At 30.9% G+C, this 20690-nt stretch overlaps 2 protein-coding genes across 3 annotated transcripts; one reads left to right on the forward strand and one right to left on the reverse strand.

Moving 5' to 3' along the window:
- The first annotated feature begins 11604 nt into the window (after nt 1-11604).
- On the forward strand, nt 11605-14974 carry LOC116112263 (probable pectate lyase 4). Of its 2 annotated transcripts, none has more exons than XM_031398421.1 (5): nt 11605-11784; nt 12185-12575; nt 12664-12874; nt 13001-13069; nt 14477-14974. In XM_031398421.1, exons 1-5 carry the CDS (start codon nt 11658-11660, stop codon nt 14711-14713), a joined length of 1035 nt encoding a protein of 344 aa, XP_031254281.1. In that variant the 5' UTR covers nt 11605-11657; the 3' UTR covers nt 14714-14974. The 2 variants fall into 2 exon arrangements, with proteins under 2 accessions (XP_031254281.1, XP_031254280.1); XM_031398420.1 differs by having other exon boundaries at nt 12224-12575; nt 14477-14971.
- Nucleotides 14975-15193: 219 nt separating this feature from the next.
- On the reverse strand, nt 15194-17255 carry LOC116112266 (exocyst complex component EXO70H1-like). Its single transcript, XM_031398424.1, has one exon. It carries the CDS (start codon nt 17236-17238, stop codon nt 15349-15351), a length of 1890 nt encoding a protein of 629 aa, XP_031254284.1. The 5' UTR covers nt 17239-17255; the 3' UTR covers nt 15194-15348.
- Nucleotides 17256-20690: the final 3435 nt, after the last annotated feature.

Here is a 20690-nt window from a genome sequence, read left to right on the forward strand (position 1 = left end):
CAGAACCGTCACAGGTTTGACAGGTAAAGCCCAAGCCCAGCTCGACGGGCTTTTTGTAACTTCAGGCCTGACCCAAGCCCTCCCATTTTTATAATGTGAATTTTTAAGTATTAATAAATTTCAATTTTTTTTATATTTTTAATTCTAAAAACAATTTTTAAATATTAATTTATTTTTGAATACTTACCAAATATATAAATAACTTTCCACAAAATGTATCCATCCACCCATCCATGTAGGGTTTGGGAAAATTGAGTATATATATGTAGGATAATCTTGTAATTAAATATATAGTATATGGGTAATTTAGTATAATTAATACTAAAATTGTCGGGTCGGGCCGCGCCTGAAGACATACCCAGGCCCGGCCCGTACCCAAGGTCGAGCCTTAAAATCAGGCCCAGGCCCAAGCCCGCGAACATCGGGTAAAGCCTGACTTTTTCGGGACAGGCAGGGCTGGGTGCCCTAAATATGGGGCCCATTGCCATCTCTACCTGGGCTTGGGACCGGACCCAAGCCTGGGCCCAAACCCCTTTGCATTTTTTCAAAAAATTCCCTGGAAAATATCCAAAACCTCATGTAAATTTTAAAATTGACAAAAATATCAAGGGTTGAATTGATATTTCACAAAATTTAGGCCCCTAAAAATTATATAAACCCCTCTACATAATTTTTTTTGGCCCTAAATATAAAAAATTAAGGGGTGTTAATAAATTTTCCAAGCCTAAAATTTCTCATGGGCTTGGGACCGGTCCCAGGCCCATGAGTGACTGGTCCCAAATGGGACCAGTCTTGTTGGGATCAGTTCCAATCGGGCCCAGAATCGGACCCGATGGGCCCGATTGGAACCGATCCCTATCCAGGTCTAGTTCTCTTTAATTATCGTGACATAAATGAGGAGATGATAATTGATGAAGACTTGGGTTCCCAATAATTAACAACTAGTTTAAGGCCCGCGCGTTGCGCATGTTGCTTTTGAAATTGGATTTGGACATATTGGCTGCGTTTGTTTCAGTTTTGGGAATACTACTTTTAGTATTCCCAAAAAAGTTAAACAGTAAAATACCCAAAAACTCAGATTTTTGGGAATACTACTCCCAATATTATTCAATTTTTTTTAAACCCCTTAAATTTGATAATTTAATTAAATACCCCTAAATATTTTTTTTAAAATTATAAAAACACCCCAATAATCCACATTTACCAGATTCTGGCCACCACCACCGGAAAATGGCCGGAATCTGGTAGGATGGCGCACTACTGGCTGAATCTGGCCGGTAGTGCGCCGATCTAGCCTTTTTCGGACAGAATTCCACGGTGGATTGGCCGGGAAAAGGCTAGATCTAAGGCCAAAATCTGGTCGTTGACGACCAGATCTTTGGCCGTAACAATCGGTCACGCGGCCAAACAACGGTCGTCGTTGACCATCAAGACGACCGTTTGGTGGCCGTCGTTGAGAGCATCTAGGCCAGATCTGGCGGTTGACGGCCAGATCAACGCCAGATTGGCCGTAGATCTGGCCTTTGCCGGCAGATCCACCGTGGATCTGGCCGGAAAAGGCCATATCGGCGCATGACCGGCAAGATCCAGCCGGTCATGCGCCCATAAGACGAGCCACCTCCGGTGGTGGTGGCCGACTGGGGGTGTTTGAGGGTGGGTTAGGGTATTTTTGTTAACTTTTAATGTTTTTATTATGGGGGTATTTTGTAAAAAATAAATATATGGGATTTTATTAATTTACAAATTTTACATCGTAATATCGCCACAATCAACTTTTTTTAACTTTTTTCAAAAACTTTTCCCAAAACCCCCAAATTTTGAACCAAACGAGAGCCATGTTATCTTTGGATTGTTTATTTACTTATGAATTCTTTGTGAAAAAACAATATTTTATTGTAGGCATTTTTTGATACTCTGGATAAAAGATTTTCATATTCTATAATGAATCATATTTTATTTTAATTGCATAGAATTTTATGTGAAAAAGCAAATATTTTATTATATTATTTTGATATATATATAGAAATAGAATTAATAATAGTAATTTTTTTCATTATACATATATTACTTATATTTAATCCAATTTGCTAAATTATTATAGTGGATATATATTGTCAGATATATTTAATTCAAAATGTTATTATATTATAGCCTTTTTTGAATTGGACATTCTTTGATAACTAACTTATTATTTTTTGGACAGGATAGTTAATGCTCTTTCAGTTTTGGGCCGGTTTATTTTCAACTTTTCAATGTTGTATGAATTGTTTGACCGGGTTTTATTTCAAATTTGTTACTATTTACTTAGGGTATTCTTCAGTACATTGTCATCGTCTCTACTTCGCTGTCTTGTATTTGTTTGTTTTTTTTTTTTTTTTTTTTTTGGTTTCTTCCACTACTTTTTTTTTTTTTTTTTTTTTTTTTGTTTTGTTTAAAGCTTCGGCAATATCTAAACAATATTTTGTAAGAATGTCAGTAATATTTATTTCATCCTTTTTTTTTTTGTTTGTAACTCTTTTTTTTTTTTGTTTATTTGTGGTTTCTATTATATTGTGTAGCTTTGTTTGATATACATTGGATAATGACAGTAAGGATTAAGTATTTGTTTGGGCTTTTATAGTTTTGCAAGATTGATTTTTGAAATTTGATTGTAGCGATCTGAAATAAAGGGTTGAAGAAAGTGAAGCTTTATTTGGTTTTGTTGTTGTTGTTTGAGTTATTGTATTGTTGTTCATATTATATTGTAAAGCTGTGTTTGATGTGCAGCGGATAATGAGAGTGATGATTAAGTATATGTTTGGGCTTTTATAGTTTTGCAAGATTGATTTTATATTTGGCTTTTGTTTTGGTTATGGTATTGTTAATAGTATGTCAACCTCAAATCAAGCGTCAAAGAAAGGAAAGTGCCATATTAATGTTAATCCTAGACACTCTGTTCATTTTCAAGAAACAGATCTTGAAAAGTGAAATGAAGATATTCAACGTCTTATTGATTCTGTCATTTATAGTGAAAGTAAAGAAGAAGATCAACGACCAGGATATGTGATTACGGAGAGTTCTCAGTCTAATAGGAAAAACAAAACTCTAGAACAGAAAATTGATTACTTGATTGAAATGATAGAAAGTAAACAAAGCAAGCTTAATTACTTTTGGTGATAATCTTGTACCTGTCAATTCAAATATCGAAATTTATATTTTAATTTGCAAAAAGAGGTATTATCAGCATAGTTGTAAAAGTATTGTTTTTATATTGATTTTCATTATTGTATTGATTTAATTGTTTTATTTATTTTGATGTTGTTTTGTTAAATAGATTGAAATTTTAACTCAGGAGAACCATAAACTTGATTTAAAGCTGGAAAACTTGCTTGGTAAACTTGAAGTGATATGTTTGTTATGGCTTTTGTATTTGCCTGATTTATTAAGTTGTTTTTATTCGGGATTCATGTTTTTTAATTAGTGTTGTGTGGAAGGTGTTTTGAATATATGTTCTTTTGCATAACATATATGTGTTTGTTTATATTATAGAACAATTTTATTCTAATATTTTTTTTTTATATTTTTGGATAAATAACTTACAAATATTTAATTTTATTGTAGCATGAGAAGCATGTTGAATTATCTTCTGGATCTGTGGAGAAATGGAAGGATATGTTTTTGAGTTCAAAAGTTTCAAATTATGCTAAAAAGGCAGTGGATATACATTGTTAATCAAAACCGGGGAAAAAGGGTGGTCGCAAACCAAAAAATTCAACTATCCGACAAAAGGAATTGGATATATAAGTTATGTGTAATTAGTTTTTGTGAAACATTGTTGTTTTTTTTATAAATTGTAGTGTTGAATATGATATTTACATTTGTATGATTATGAATTTCTCTTATTTATTGTCTAATTATAATTTATCATGCTTAAAATTAATTAATAGTTGGGTTACTTGTTATCGTAATTTATTTTAGGTTATAAAAATGATTTTAAGATTAAGCAAGTATATATTTTCATTTTTTATTATGTATGTGTTATTTATTATTGTTCGGAATATGGGTTGTTAACAAAAAAGAATAAAAAACTTAAGATGATATTGGGAAATTTGAATATTGTAAGTTAATGAGAAACAGAAATTGTTGCTATTGTACTTTGGAATTCAATATATTGTTATTTAATTTATTATATATTAATTATAAAAGAAATGTGTACATTCACATTCTTCATTTCTTATCGTAATGATTTGCCAGTTCCATTTCGTTTGTAGCAATTTGCAACTCCAATATCATCATATTAGAAATAATAATTATTGTTGAATGCATGATATCCACCAACCTGTCAATGAGATGTTTCGCTTTCTGGCTTTCGGTATTTATATTCTCTATGTTGCTTTCAACATTTTCTATAATCTATCTCAATTCGTATTGTCTGTTAAGTTTTGCTAATTCAACTATTGAAAAAAATTTTAAAAATATATTGTTAGCTTATGAAAACTAAACAATTATAGAGTTTATATATATAAAAAAATATAACCAAATGAGTAAAATGTCTGGTACCGCTTTCAAAATTCTTCAGATATGATGTTTTATCTGGCATTGCGAAATAGATAGGAGAAGCATAAAGCATAAATAAAAATTTGGTATTTTGTGAATGCATTACGAACACAAATTGTTTTTAGTATTTCTTAAAATTGGGTTAATGTTTTTTCTTCATGAGAATTATTGTTTTTCTTTCCCTGTAAGAATTCACAGGAAAGAAAATCAGGTATTTTTTTATCGAGCATTGAATTTTATTTGAGTAATTGTACATCATATGTCAAACGATTTATCATGTGAAAATGATTCGCCAAAGACAATCTCTCCTATGTGTCAACATAAACGTATCCTGGAAACATTATAATCAGTATTAGCTGATTATTAATGTTTATTAATTATTGTTTGGCTAACGGTTTTGTAATAATTACTTACCATGGTTCGCAAAGGCAAATTCTACATTAGCAACATATATTGATATAGGTGTGTTACCAAAACAGTATGTAATAAGTAATGGTCATTGGAAGATTCGTTGTAAATATTTAAAATACATGATACAATTGTTCGGCAAAACGTTGGTATATGTTGTTCTGTAATTGAAATGGTAGGAGTGTTGTTTATTAAAATTGTTTGACATATACCATTGATAATGGCAAGTTTTAATTTTATTTAATAAATTGTTCAGTTTGTCCAACTTGTTTGTTGAATACATAATTGCAATGTCGATGTATAATATTTTATTATAATTGTTTGATTATTTTGCAATTTGATAATCTGCATAATAAAATAATGTTTATCATATAAGAGGTGTAACTATTCAAAGTAATCTAAAACGTTGTTGTTAAATTATTGTTCAGCATGTAGGATACACTGAAATTGTTAAACTTATTCTTATAATATTTACAAATAATGAGTTATTTTTGTTAGTTTGTTGTTTTAAGTATTTTTGCAAATTTGGACTGTTGCTATTGTATTTTTGAATGGAATATATTTTGATTTTTATTAATTGTATTGTAAACATTAAAAGATTGTGTACATGGGATTTTTTTTTATTTCTGCTGCTGATGAATTTCGAGTTCTCTTTCCTTTGCAGCAATCTTGAACTCCCTTTTGGTTAGATCAGAAATAATACCGATGGTTGGCTGCATGATTTCTAACAGTCCATCAACTGTTTCTTTCAATTTCTGTCTTGCAGCATTTAGTTTCTCCATGTTGGTTTCAATATTGTAAAGAATCTCTTTCAAGTCTACTTGTTTGTTGATTGAAGCAGGTTCATCTGTTAAGTATAACAATTAAATCTTGTTAATTTAAAAAAAAAATATAGAGATAAAGAGTTTCTGTATAGAAATGAAAATATTAGAATGGTTTAGATTTTTGTTACCATCTACAAAGTTCTTTGGATTTGATGATCTGTCAGTCATATTGAGATAAGCAAAGAAAATAAATCAAGTATTTTGTAAAGGCAAAACAAATACAAATTTATTTATCCTTATATAGATATTAACATGAGAAGACATTTTAAATGAGAATAAAATATGAATAGTTGGGAACCCAACATGTATCTGTTCATAAATAAAGGTATTAGTTATTAAAAACGATTTAAATGACTCTTCGTATAATGTGGAGTGTAAAAGTCAGAATATTAATAGATTTCTGTTAAAAAATAAACACAGGCATATTAAAATTTTAAAACAATACAAATACATATTGATATTGTTATGTTTTTAAATATATATAGATATATTTACTTTAAATTTAAATGGTTTGTATTTTTGTGTACGTTATGAAATTAAACACATCTAAAATATTTGAGAACAATACAATGGTTCGCCAAACGACAGTTATGGAAGTAGATGAAAGCAAATGTTCGAACAATGTGCAATAAAACGGGTATATAATTATATATTAAATGTATAAATTCGAAAACGTTTAGAAAACTAATTAATGATTGCTGTCAATGGGTTTGCAAGTACAGTTATTAATTCAAATATGTTCATCAACAATTGAATATTGCTACGAATAAGTTATACTTTTTTTGAGTAATAAATTTTACAACACTTAAAATTTAATAGTTGGTATTCAAAAATGAATTCCAGTTTGACAATCAATTTTTACAGAAAAAATACTATTAGGTATTTTATAATGTTTTATGAGCAATGTTATGTCTCTCTTGTATAAAATTGATTTGTCTATTTTCCCTTCTTGTCATTCATCTCGTCATGATATTGCTTGATTAATTGTTTGATATAATTAAACATTGCTCATTTTGTTTTTTATTAGTTACTATTATTGATGAACAATATTAATTGCTTTTATTATAGTATTTTAACATTTGATATTGTATCTAACAAAAAATATTTAGAACATGTTATAATAAACTTTTTAATCAGTTAAACATTTGACAATGAGACAATTGAAAAAAAAAAATTATTTACTATATCTGTATTGTAAACATGATTACACCATCATTTTTTAGTATCAAATATGTTTGGATGATGTAGAGGAAAGATCTTAAACTTTCTGTTTAAGAATTTTCAATTCCTCTTCAATGTGCATGCAAGAATCCATGATGTTACCCATTTCATTGGTAACATCTTTCAGATCGAGTCTTGCCGCATTTAAATTGTTCAAATTTGTCTGGACTTTTTGTAGAAGTTGCTGCAAGTTTCTCGATTCGTCCTTTTGATTCACCGGCGAACCAACTGACAAAAAAAAAAATTCATAGAATTGTATCAATTTACAAAATATTACAAATAAAAAATTCTTGTACTTTAATTCAAAGAAACATTATCAATGCAAACATATTCGTTTCTTACCTTTTTGTTTTTTTATTGAAAAACTTGAAATATTTTCGTTTGCTTTCTTTTTGTCTTTATCCACCATTTTAAAAAACGTGAACAAAGCTTGAGCAGATAATTAAACTATAGTAAAAAATTATATAATGATATAGATGCAATTTTAGTAATCTTTCTATATATATAAGCTTGAAAGTATCATTTTAATGTATATGAAAACCAAACAGTTAGAAAACGAACAAACGTATCATAATAAATAAACTGGTCGATTCAAGAATGTGCAAAAACTGTTTGGAAATTGTGAAAGACAACGATCATAGATATTATATCAAATTTAAAACCAAATAAATGTTAACAATTTATATTTAAATTGTAATCAATATTTTTATTTATTATAAAAATAATGTTTGTTTCACATCACTAAGTTTTTATTCGAATTTGAATCTAATGTTATTGTAGTGAAAGATGAAAAGAAAATCGGACAACATTTTCATAGGACATTATATTTTTTTACTAATTATTATATTTGATTAGTGGCAATCATGTTTATTTTATTTTATATTTTTCTGTGGCAATTGGATTTCAAGAATTTATAATTTTTCATATGATAAATTATTCAGTGAAAATATATTTTTTAATAAGAATGATATGCAATTATTATTATACCATGTGTATTCATTAAGTTTAAAATAAAATATGCAATTATTTTTATTCTGTTTTAAAGGAATTATTATTTAATGATAAAAACACTGGCATTATTATTTTGATTTGCGACATCGTTTAGATTGATAAAATTTATATATTGTTTAAATGTTGTCGCTTAATATGTTTATTACTTTTAAGGACATTTTATTGCTTAAGAGTATTTTTCAGCCTGATTCAAACTCTCTAACCCTAATGTATCTATTTTTGTTTCTATCGCACCAGATTTGTTGTTGTGATTTTAAGCAAATTGATAACATTGAACAGTTTCGTCAAAAATCCTATTAGTTTGCGCAACTTTACAACGGTAAAATCTATTTCTTTGTTTATTTGGATATGCATTTACACACGATCTGTATAATAGAATATCCAAATCAAAATTAGTGAGGAATTTTCAGATTTAAATGGTTTGTAATCGCGTTGAACTCATGATTGTCTGAAATTTTATTTATAATTTGTCTTGTTGGTTTGCTGTAGTAGTTGTTAATGCAAATTTTTAAGAAGGTACAAATAAATCTTTAGCTTTGCAAATTTTGTCCGACAACATAGCTATGGTTCACCATATAAACATTAGCTTGTTATATATGTAATTATAATTGCAAAAATAGTTGTTATATCAATAATAAACCAATATAATTCGCTTGTGCCACGCCACTGTAAACATACTAATGGTCCATTATGGTTCGCCTGTGGAACCATTAATTATAAAATAAATCATTATACTACAGCCACTCATGATGCTCTACATGATTCGCTATGTGGAGTTCCTATGACATAATGACAAACATACTAACAGTTCATCACGGTTTGCTTGTCAAACCATAACTTATAATATAAATCATTACATCACTATGGTTCGGCATATAAACATTAACTTGTTATATATGTAATTATAATTCGGTCAATTGGATTTTTAATGAAAATAAACAAATAAAAAGAGTCATTACCTTCACAGGGATATATAAGCGGCACCTTTGTTTCTTCCAAAAATCTTATATACCTAAATCAAATTTGAGGAAAAAGTAGTTGTTCTATCAATAATAAACAAACATAATTGGCATGTGCGATGCCACTGTAAACACACTAATGGTCCATTATGGTTTGGCTGGCGAACCATAAATTATAATGTAAAGCATTATAATTCGACTGCTCATGATTCGCCTGCCGAACCATAACTTATAATATAAATCATTATAAATGAAAAAAATATTAAAAATAAACTAGAACTGGCAAGAACATCACATATAAAAATTACAATATTGAATAACTTTACCTTCACCAAGATATATAAGCAGCAACAGCTTTGTTCCTTCCACAAATTGTATACCTACATGAAATTTCAGGAAAAAGTAACTGACATGAACATAAGTGAAAAAAAATAAACAATAAACTGGCAAGAACATGACATATAAACATATAAAAACGAATAATTATACCTCTATTTCTTGTTCAGTTTCTTGCAGGTAACAATGTACCAAATTATACAAATAATTACATATATATACTATGTACATCCAATTAAAGTATACAACTCTTCACATTCTCATAAATATCTATAACTATTTATATTAAAGAGCAACATAGAACACATACAATGTAACAAAATAAAAACTTATCAAACCATTCATATTCACAAACCCCCTAAATTCACATAAATGCATTGTGAATAAAATACAACGTATAAGACCACTTACATTCACAAAAATTTATAAACAAACAACAATCAATAACGTTCTATGTATAAGGTTATGTAAATGTAAATGACAATATTTATTGTCAATGTGAAACAAACAACAATCAATAAGGTTATTAAAATCTGTCATTAATAACAAACACTATCAAACACCAATTTCATAAAGGGGGTGTTTGTCTAAGCTTATAAGCTGGTCAAACTTGCTTATAAGCTCTAAAATTAAGGGGGTGTTTGTCTAAGCTTATAAGCTGGTCAAACTAGCTTATAAGCTCTAAAATTAAGCTGACCTGTTTGTTTATAACATTTTTTAGCTTATAAGTTGAGCTTATAAGCCAAAAAAAATAAGTTGGGGGGGAGGTACTTTTTTTTTTTGGCTTATAAGCACTCTGCTTATAAGCTAGTTTGACCAAGTATATTACTACATTATCCTTGTTTAATTTTAAAATTCCTTAGTATACCCTTGTTTAATGTAGTACCTTTTTTAGTCATTTTATAATAAAATATACTTATAAGCCACATTTTACCAAACACGTCAATTACTTATCAGTCACTTATAAGTACTTTAACCAAACACGTAATTGCTTAAAATTTCAAATGCTTATAAGTTAATTTTTGCTTATAAGTAATTGTTGCTTATAAGCTAATTTTCATAAGCTCAGACAAACACCCCCAAAGCCACGTCTACCATAAAATACAACTCATCAATTTATGCCACATCATCACCAATAAAATCCAACCAAATGTAAACAATCCACATCATCACCAATTAAATCCAACCATGTATCGGGCAATCTGTAGACGTGTCAAAATGAAGGAATTCTAGCCTCTTAAAATGACAAATCATATAGCCTATGCCTCATGATTTTATATATATATTGGGTGTTTGCTTCACTTTCAATTACTTTCTCATACACTTTGTAAATAAATCAGTCACCTTACCATTTAATGATATTTTACACTTATATATATATATATATATATCAAAAGAAATTGTAAAATATCATTAATATATATATATATATATATAGAGAGAGAGAGAGAGAGAGAGAGAGACTTTTTTTTTGGATAATTAAGGTGTTTGAGTCGTTTGCACATACTTCAACTAATCTCTAAAGCTTATTGAACATCTTATAAGTCAATGTTTAAGATAAATAACGAACGTTGTAAGTAGTCCTAAGGTGGTTTAATCTTTGAACCTAAAAAGTTGATGAAATGAGTAAAACTTCTTGACCACTAGGCTAACCTTTTGGAATTTATATAAACTCTCTTCGTTATTCGATATTGTATTTTTTTTGCTTGATGTATTATTACATGGATGGTATAAATTTTATCTCCGTTGGAAGACTTTTTAAAAGAAAATAAGGGAAAATTAGGATTAATTACTGACATTTATTATTATAATTTTACAAAGATTAATTATCAAAAATTTATCTTTAAATAAGATTATTATATCATTGCCTTTCTGACATTTTCATTAAACTCAACTCAAGAATAATGCCGCCTCCATTCAAGGATCTTTAATTCTTATATATTAGACTCTTTAGGGACCCAAATAATAATTGTATTAGTTAATAATATCTTGCAAAGAATGTCATTTTATAGTGGTGGTTGAGGTTCTAAATTATTGTGACTGAGAAATAAATGTGATAATAATTAATGCATAAGGCAATTTGTTTTAGTGGAAATATCACAAATTATCTTTATAATTTCGAAAATTATTCGATAAATATTAGTGAGTTTATTGATAATAATTTTCAAGATTGTACAGTTAGTTTGTATACTAATTTTATTTAAATTTAAGAAAAAAATTCCCAAAAAAAAAGTGCTGACGTGTTCGGTCGGAACGCTTTAACGGTTTTAACAGTTTCATTTGTGAACCCGAACAAAACAAACAGACGAGATTTTGTCTTCTCAGCTCTCGACTCTCGAACAAGAACAAATTAGCAAAGAAAATGGGTTCGCTTCCGTACGCTGACGTGGAGAACAGTCTGAGAGCATTGGCGGGTCGGGCCGAGGGTTTTGGCAGATTCGCCATTGGCGGGCTCCACGGCCCGCTCTACTTCGTCACCAGTTTATCTGGTTCTCCTTTCTCTCTCTAATTCTCAATACCTTAATTTTGCAGAATTATTTTGTTTTTTAGATGGAATTGTTAGGATTCGAATTACGATTTTCATTATTGAATTATGAATTGTCTCATTATGATTTTTTATCTGGATTTTTATTTTTCTTTTCTTGAAAGATTGGTGCCAAAAGTTTATTAATTTTTAAGATACTTTTAAACATAATCTGTATTAAACAGTTTAAAAATATTATGCGGATTTGTTAAATGGGCTGAATTCAGAATTTTTTTGATGCTATATTGCAACATAATTTGATGGAATCTGTATATGATACCTCACTTTAGGTCAATATTTACTTTTTGATACTTGGAAGAGAGTGTTTTTCAACTTTTTCATTGCTTCTATCAAGTTCTTTGTAGTTAAGAATTTGATTATGAGATTTTATGTGTCTGTTATAGATGATGGTCCAGGATCGCTTCGTGAGGGATGCCGGAGAAAAGAACCATTGTGGATTGTTTTTGAAGTTTCGGGTACAATTCATCTTTTGTCGTACTTGAATGTATCGTCTTATAAGACGATTGATGGGCGGGGCCAAAGGGTTAAGCTTTCAGGGAAAGGGTTGAGATTGAAGGAATGTGAACATATAATTGTATGTAATCTTGAGTTTGAAGGTGGTAGAGGACATGATGTTGATGGCATTCAAATAAAGCCGAAATCTAGACACATATGGATAGATCGATGTAGCCTTAGTGATTTTGATGATGGGCTCATAGATATCACGAGACAAAGCACAGACATTACAGTTTCTAGGTGGGTTCTTGCTCATTGGATGATAAGACCTAAAATGTTGTGATTAATGCTGGTTTCTGATCTACTTGTTTTAATTTTGGTGCACCAGATGTTATTTTACTCGTCATGATAAGACAATGCTTATTGGAGCAGACCCCTCTCATGTTGAAGATAGATGCATTCGAGTGACCATTCACCATTGTTTTTTTGATGGGACAAGGCAAAGACATCCTCGCCTTAGATTTGGGAAGGTTCATCTGTACAATAATTACACCAGAAATTGGGGCATTTATGCAGTTTGTGCAAGTGTAGAGTCCCAGGTAAATGATGGTTCATTTTTCAGTTTAAGCATCTTTTAGTTAACCATGTGGAATGCTATTATCCTCTTAACTTTATCTTGATTATATTGTAGTTATTACATTTTATGTCATTTTTGTTTTTATCAGATATACTCCCAGTGCAACATATATGAAGCAGGAAAGAAGAAAAAGACCTTTGAATACTATACAGAGAAGGTAAAAGTGGCAATCTATTTATTGTTGAAGTTCCATTAGCTAACGTATAGAGTAATAAGATACCTTCAGTCAGCTTGGAAAAGAGTTTTTTTAACATAATATTTCTTAATAGTTTGTGAGTAATGACCAGAACGAATTAATCTGACTTATTAGACCATGTTGTCCTTTACCAGTTAAAGCATAATCCATAAAACAAAGTTAAGTTAATGTTGTTCCAATTGAACATATATTATGACCATCACATCTGATCTACCATATGCCCATAAAAGTTCAGGTAAATTAACTGTCTAAATGTGTGCGATTAATAAGCATGGCTCTTAATTGCACAATGACTCCTTGTTTTAATGGAAGATAAATTTATTTTGTCTTATGGAACACTTACTGATGCATTTTAGGAGCAGATGGTCTGGTAAGTCGGATTTATATGTGCTAACTGTAATACCAATAATATCATCTGCAGTATGTATGTAAAAGCAAGCCACAAGTTCTTTCTATGGGTATGCTGCATGAGTTAGCTGCTTGTTCTGAGTTTGAACCTTGCTGTCAAATTGGGATATGATAAAAGAGCTAAAGTGTGTCAATATCGATCAAGTGTGGTTACCTTTCAAACTGGAATGTTTTTATTTTAGAAATCTTTAACCATAGTCCACCAAACTATTTGAGAGTGGAATCTAACAGGTTGTCAGTAAGCCACTTGCCATCCATAAGAAAATCTATTTAGTCTGTTGTATGCACTCTGTCAACCTTACAGACATTGTAATTGCATGAACTAGGAGAATCAATGCCTTAGGTCTACTCTCCATATACAAAAGGCTTGGTGGCTTTTCTTTCAATTAGGTAACAATCAAAGAGCTCTCTTTTAGTTCTCTACTGCTTTGATAGTTGGGCTTGAAATAATTTGACATTTTGGTGAATAAATGAGGGAAACCTTTAACTTTTCTTCTGAATGGGAAGCGCCAGTTGCCAGGAATAGTAATCTATGAGGGATGCATTCTCAGAGTATGAAAAACTTCAGATACGTTACCATACTTACACACGGGATGCACCATCACTTGCAAGGGGTCTTATTCTTGCTGTGGTCTTTGCATGCTGAATGTGTCGAGTTATTCTCTGGTTCCATCATTCTTTACCAATTATGTGTCAGAAAGAAATCAGTACTGTCTTCTGCATATCAGTATAATCATGACTTCTGGTATATACTAAAATATGTGGTTGAACCCTTTTATTAGTACTCCTTATGGGTAAATTAGAATCATGTTACATTATAATTAACTATAGTTTGTACCTCTTTTTAAAGTTCCTTCCTTTAACAATATGAGCTGTTTGTATTGCATTGTATCTCCTGTTGAAAGAACAGTTTTATCTGCTGGCACTTGTTTAACATGCTGCTATTGGATGTATTTGTAGGCAGCAGACAAGCCGGAAGCAAAGTCTGGTGTAATAAGATCTGAAGGAGACTTGTTTCTGAATGGAGCACTAGCTTGCTTATTGACCGGAGTGGGGGATGAACATGTGTTCCACCCAAGTGAATATTATCCGATGTGGACAATGGAAGCACCCTCAGATTCTTTAAAGGAAGTCCTCAAAATTTGTACGGGTTGGCAATCCATTGCTCGACCAGCAGACCTGATGGTAGCTACATAGCTTTTCAATGTCTTCTTTGTGCATGCATCTTGAATGTATGGTGCCATTTACGAGCATACCTTCTTGTTTTAATTTTCCTTTGGGAATTTTCTTTTCATTCGATTATGGAAAGTTTTAATCACAAAAATCCATTATCCAGAATATAATCAATTTAGTGTATGTAACTATGTATTAAATATTGTTTCAAAACTGGTCAGTTTACTTGAGACTATTGGCATACTTTGGGGTTGACTCCTTTGATGGGTGTATTAACAAATTTGTTGATTTCTAACTAATCCTTACCGGAAATTATACATGGTTAATGTATAGTACTAATAACTCTTGGAAAGATAGAGAGAGGAAAGTGAAACCTTGTATGCTTTTTCACTTTCAATCATTCTGAACCAAAGTTTGCTAAAGTTCAGTTTGATTGTAACATCAGTTTTAAGACTAGAATATAAAAATATGCAGCCATGAAGAAACAGAAGTGTAAGAGTGTAAAGTATTTTATTTCTGCACAATTATTTTCTAGTACATATTTTTAATCTGATGAAAAAACTGAAAGCACCATTAGAGAAGGAACAGCATAAATTATAACAGTAGTTATGTTGGGCATTGAGACGTTGCCTTTTCTAATCATGTACATGTTTGTATCTTTAATGGAGTATGCATCTTGGCGATGAGCTGCATGATGAAGATGATGAAGAACTAACTAAGATGGGAGTACCATGAAACAGATCTGATAAATAATTTCCCAAATCATCAGGTCCAAATCTCACCAACACTTCCAGATGTCTTTCCCCATATAACATCATCACATGTGCATCAAAGAATTCTCTGTATGCTGGTACAAGTTTCTTTGCTATCGAAACCTTTAATTCATCTCTTAACTTCCCATCTGGTACAATCCATGATGTCTGTTTCATATATGCTTCTTCAAAAGCTGCATTGAACCTCCTAAAACATTCCTTTGCCTCTTCAGGCGACATTGCTGAGGAACTTTTTTCTGGCAAAGATGAGAAGACCTTGGTCCACGCCACAGTTTCATAGTTTAAAGCATACTGTTTAAGCTTCTTGGTGTGCATACTCATCCAATCATCACCTAGAAGGTTCTTCAGGTTAGATGTCCGAACTTTTTCAATGATGAAGTTAAGATTGTTGGCTAGGAAGAGATATGACAAAGCCACATCTTTTCGGTGTGGTTCAGCTTTGCTGTCAAGCTTGCATAAAAGAACAAGTATGAGCCAGGCTAGGTGAACTGACGCTGGAGATGCTGAATCGTGGTTGGAGGTCAAACTCCCAATGCAAGATTCTGTAGTTGTTGAATTTCCGGGAGGATATTCAGCAACAATATCAGAAAGAACTCCACTGTAATCTCCCAGTGAACATATGAAACTCATCGCTGATTGAGTGAGTGGGTGAATTCCACCACCAATAGGTGGAGTTTTCGACGAGTCTTTCTGAATTCTTGACTCAAAGTCTGATAAAATAGTTCGAATTGAGTCACCAAGCTTCTGTTGTGATGAAAGAGCTTGCAATTTTATAGCTGAGGTGGAATCAGAGTTGAATATTGATTCTATTTCCGGCCAGAGATCAGTGAGTGCTTCATGAAGTTCCATTTGCCGGAAAATTCTTTCTTGTGATTTCTTGCTCTTTGCAATGATTTCTGGAAATCTGAACAGATTGATAGCTCCTTCTTCTGTTATATGACAGAAGCAAGACTCTCTGATTGAATCAGACGCTGAAAACACGTGATCGCAGAGAGCTTTTTCTCCACTGAAGAGTGTTTTCACTGCAATCTTCACTGCAGTCAGCCAGTTCTTCATCATATGTTCAAGCGCCTCCCAATTCAATTTCTGAATTCGAGAAGCCTTGAACTGTTCGATTCCAAGTTGATACAGTCCTTCATCGACTATCGATTTCCTGATCAGTTTGTATATCTTTATACACTCCTTGCCATAACCTGAACTGATCATACAATCAGCTATTGCCTTCAGGTCAAACATTGCAAGCTGAGAGAGAGTCTCCACCTCAGTTATTGTCTCGCGAGCTCTTTTCAACTCATCTTCATCATCAGGTGCTTCCTCCTCATCATCAAAATTTCTCGACTCATCAGAGGATTGACCTGAAACTGATTCGGGATCAAGTTGATCACGTTGTTTGGACAATATCAAATAAAACTCATGTTCCAGCCTTTTCATGGCAATTTGCATGAGAGTCTGAGCAAGAACAAGCTTATCAGAAGGCGAAATTTCAGAAATCAAAAAGTGCATGGCTTGACGCAAGTCTTTGACACTTTTTAAAAGCTCTTTAGCCTCTTTTCTGTTATGACTAAAAACTGAGATAGCTTTGGTGTATGAGGAAGAGTTTAGATTCCATCTGGTGATGATTGGTTCTGCATTTTCTATTTTCTCTTCCATCATTGATTTAGAGAATGTGTGTATAGGTGAAGGTGGCGTATGAGTATAAGAACTCGTAAATGAAGAAACAGAAGAAAGGGTCTTAGAAGATGAGAAGAAGAGAGTCGACATTAAGTTTCCAGGCATTACTGAATCACTCTCTGCACTACTTGTTTTAAGTTACTTTCTGAGAATGAGTTTTGCAGGATATATATAGACACCAGAGAGCCGCAATGTTCTCAATTGAGGGAGGTGGATTTACTTATTTTCTTATTTTAATTTTTAGGCCAAAAATCGGGGAGTTTTACTTGAGTTGGTAGAGCAAGAATCATTGACCAAGAACCATCCACAAAACTTCATACAAGTGGTTGTATGATAGTCGAGACTTGAGAGTCTGAGCTGTTCAAAGAATTAAGGGCATCTCGGAATAAATTTTGATATGATCCAATCTATAGAAATAAGAGTCACACTCTTTATTCTTTAAATATAAATTAAAGAGTGAGTTTGACTCTCCATATTTAGAGAGTCAAATTATACTCTCTATCCTAATTTTAAATAATAAATTACAAATTTTTATGCATTTTATTTATAATTTATCTTTCTTATTAAGTTTTCTTCTTGAAAAAAAACATATTCTTTCTCCTAAAATTTAAAGAGTCCATTGGATTTGAATAAAAAATTTGTAAAGAGTCTCTAATTGTGCTTTCTATTTTAAATAGCATCTTTCATATAAATAAAGAGCATCTTCATTAATTTTTAAATATAAAAAACACAATTTTTATTCAAATCCAATAGACTTTTTAACTTTAATGAAAATGTTTTTTATTTTTAAGAAAGGAACTTAATAGAAGAGAGAATTAATAAATAAAATACATAAGAATTTATAGTTTATTAATTAAAATTAGGATAGAGAGTGAAATTTGACTCTCTAAATGTGGAGAGTTAAACTCACTCTCTAATTTATATTTTAAAGATAAAAAGTCAATTGGACTCTTATTTTTATAAATAGACTCTTTATAATAAAAAATTTGAATCATATAAAAAATACTTTGGAAATGCGCTAATAACATAAAGTTGTTTTATGTTCTTCAAATTTTTATCAAAGTCTTTTTCTTTTGATCACTTATTCTTCATATCTCAATGTTGATTTTACAATTGGTGGGCAGGTCAATTTAGAAATAACTTGGAAAGAAAAGGGGGAAAGAAATGTCTTTTGAAACTAAATAGAGTCTCCGCAAACACCGTAAATTGAATGTCACATACTTTTAACCCATCTTCTTCAACCTCTCTCTTTCCAAGTCTTGCCGCACAGGACTTTCATCCACACCCACCAACAACTTCGAATTACCCACGTAATAGTTACGAAAGTTCAGTTGAATTTCGGTGTCTTTTTCATCATAGACTTGGAGCCATATTAATTAACCTTTTCTTCATTCAATTAACTTGAACGCCACTGGTAATTTAATACCAACAAAACAATTTTTGTGCCAAAACCATTGTATAAAAGCTTAATTATGAATTCTTATAGGTTGAGTAGATGGTAAAATTTCGTATTTTCACTTATTTTTTTCGTGTTTTCAGATAAACATGTCGAAGGTATTTTCGTTTTTCATGCACAATTCTCATAATTTGGGATGATAATTACTTATCAGAGTTTATCCCCTTGACCAAATCAATATGAATAATTAATATATTAGTTCTGTTTTCAACATTATTGATGACAGGATGAGAAATTGTCAAATATACATTTAATTAAGTGTTTCTCGTTTAATTTTGTTTACTAATTAAGTGAGACAGTAACTGATTGACAATTAATAGGATATTATTTAAATTCCAATAAACATGTAGAAAATTGATTGGTAGAAAAAGCTAGAATTCATCTAGAAAGCCAGATAATCCAATTGAGCATGACCAAAATTATGGAAAATGCAACACTTTAATTCATTTACAATTGGGTTTTTTTTAGTTAATGTTTTTATATATATTTAAGCTTCTAGATGATTAATAAAATAAAAACATTTAAATTTCTTTAAATTCTTCACTGAACTTCACCCATAATTTCAGTATTTCGTAGAGTTTCCAATACTTTATATGAGTAAACGACTCTTTCCTACCCAAGGTTTGTCTCAATGACACTTCCCCCCCCCCCCCCCCCCCCCCAAAAAAAAAAAAAATTTCAAAATACCAATTTACTATCCGAACTTTATATTCCATTTACTACCCATAATATATTTTCCGATTCGGTGGCGACTGGTGAATGGAGAACAAACTTGGTCTTGGTTGTTGGTAAGTTTTTTGATGGTGATAGGAATTTGACTTGAGAAAGGCGGCTGCGCATTCCACAAATCGCTTGATTGTTGATAATTGACAAGGTTGGCGGGAGTAAGGTTTGAGGGGTTTTGGTTAGTGATGATCGGGAAAAATTAAAGTGCTTATACACTATTTCATAGAGTTTACAATACTTTATAAAGAAATAGTTAGTAAATATATCTTAAAAAATATAAAAGATATTATCAAATATAGGGTATTCAAAAATATTTTTCCTCCTTAAATTTAGGGTCAGGCAAAATTGAATAATTTGGTCTAGTTTTATGTCTAAGCCAATATAGACACAAGTATTATTGCCATTTGCTTCAATCGAAGTTAACATGGATTGAGTTATTATTATCTTGTAAATTTGTGTTTCTAATCTATTGTTCAATTTATAGTATGAATAAAACCCATCATAAAATAACTCCTCAATGTTATAAGGCTTATGTTTCTTCAATTGAAGCAAATAAAATAGACATTTTGTTAGATGGGTTAAAAAAAGGATTTTATAAAGGAAGTCAAAGAGTATAAAGATCTAGAAACAAAGTCAATTGATACAAAGACTGACCAGGATCTCCAGTCTGGCAGCCCAAATATTTTGAATACACCAATAAATGATTTAGTAGTGATTTAATTTGCTTACGAATCTATTATGCCGTCATGGGTACTTAAGTGAGAAAAAGGAAAGATATGAATTGAATTATGTAAGTCTATGAGTCTATCTACCCTAAACTAGGGTTAGAAAAGTAAGATTTAGATGAAGATATAATTATTATGTAAATAAGCACCATAAAAACGTGGCTTGGAATAGGAATAGACTTGTAATTTTCAACAGAAAATAAGGATTGGGGGGGTTGTTGAGAAGTATACCTTTTGTATTCAACTCTTTTGATGATTAGATTAGATTAGATTAGATTAGATTAAATCTGGTAAAAGCCATAGCTTCTTGAAGACTTGAAATTTCATTTTAATGGACCATGCATTACCAAAGCCAATTCTTCATGAATGTAACAGCACCCAGATGATACATTTAATCGGGACTATTCTTGTTTACGGAAATATAGTGGTTCGTTTGGTACATTATTTCTACCCATATTCCCCAAATATTGTTTGACAATTAGCACATTATTGGAAAAATATTAGTATATTTTTTTAATTACTTTTAGACCCTTTAAGTTTATTAATTTCATTAAATACTCTCAGAAAAAAGTTTAAAAATTAACAAAAATACCCCTTAAACTCATACTTGCCTAGCCAGAATCTGTCACAATGGCCTACACCACGAACAT

Source organism: Pistacia vera, unplaced genomic scaffold, assembly GCF_008641045.1.
Source record: "Pistacia vera cultivar Batoury unplaced genomic scaffold, PisVer_v2 Contig658, whole genome shotgun sequence".
Taxonomy (NCBI): domain Eukaryota; kingdom Viridiplantae; phylum Streptophyta; class Magnoliopsida; order Sapindales; family Anacardiaceae; genus Pistacia; species Pistacia vera.

Coding starts and splice junctions, on each gene's coding strand:
- LOC116112263 (XM_031398421.1), top strand. CDS start 11,658: ATGGGTTCGCTTCCGTACGCTGACGTGGAGAACAGTCTGAGAGCATTG. Junction 12,576..12,663: donor ACAGACATTACAGTTTCTAG/GTGGGTTCTTGC, acceptor TTGGTGCACCAG/ATGTTATTTTACTCGTCATG. Junction 12,875..13,000: donor GTGCAAGTGTAGAGTCCCAG/GTAAATGATGGT, acceptor TGTTTTTATCAG/ATATACTCCCAGTGCAACAT.
- LOC116112266 (XM_031398424.1), bottom strand. CDS start 17,238: ATGCCTGGAAACTTAATGTCGACTCTCTTCTTCTCATCTTCTAAGACC.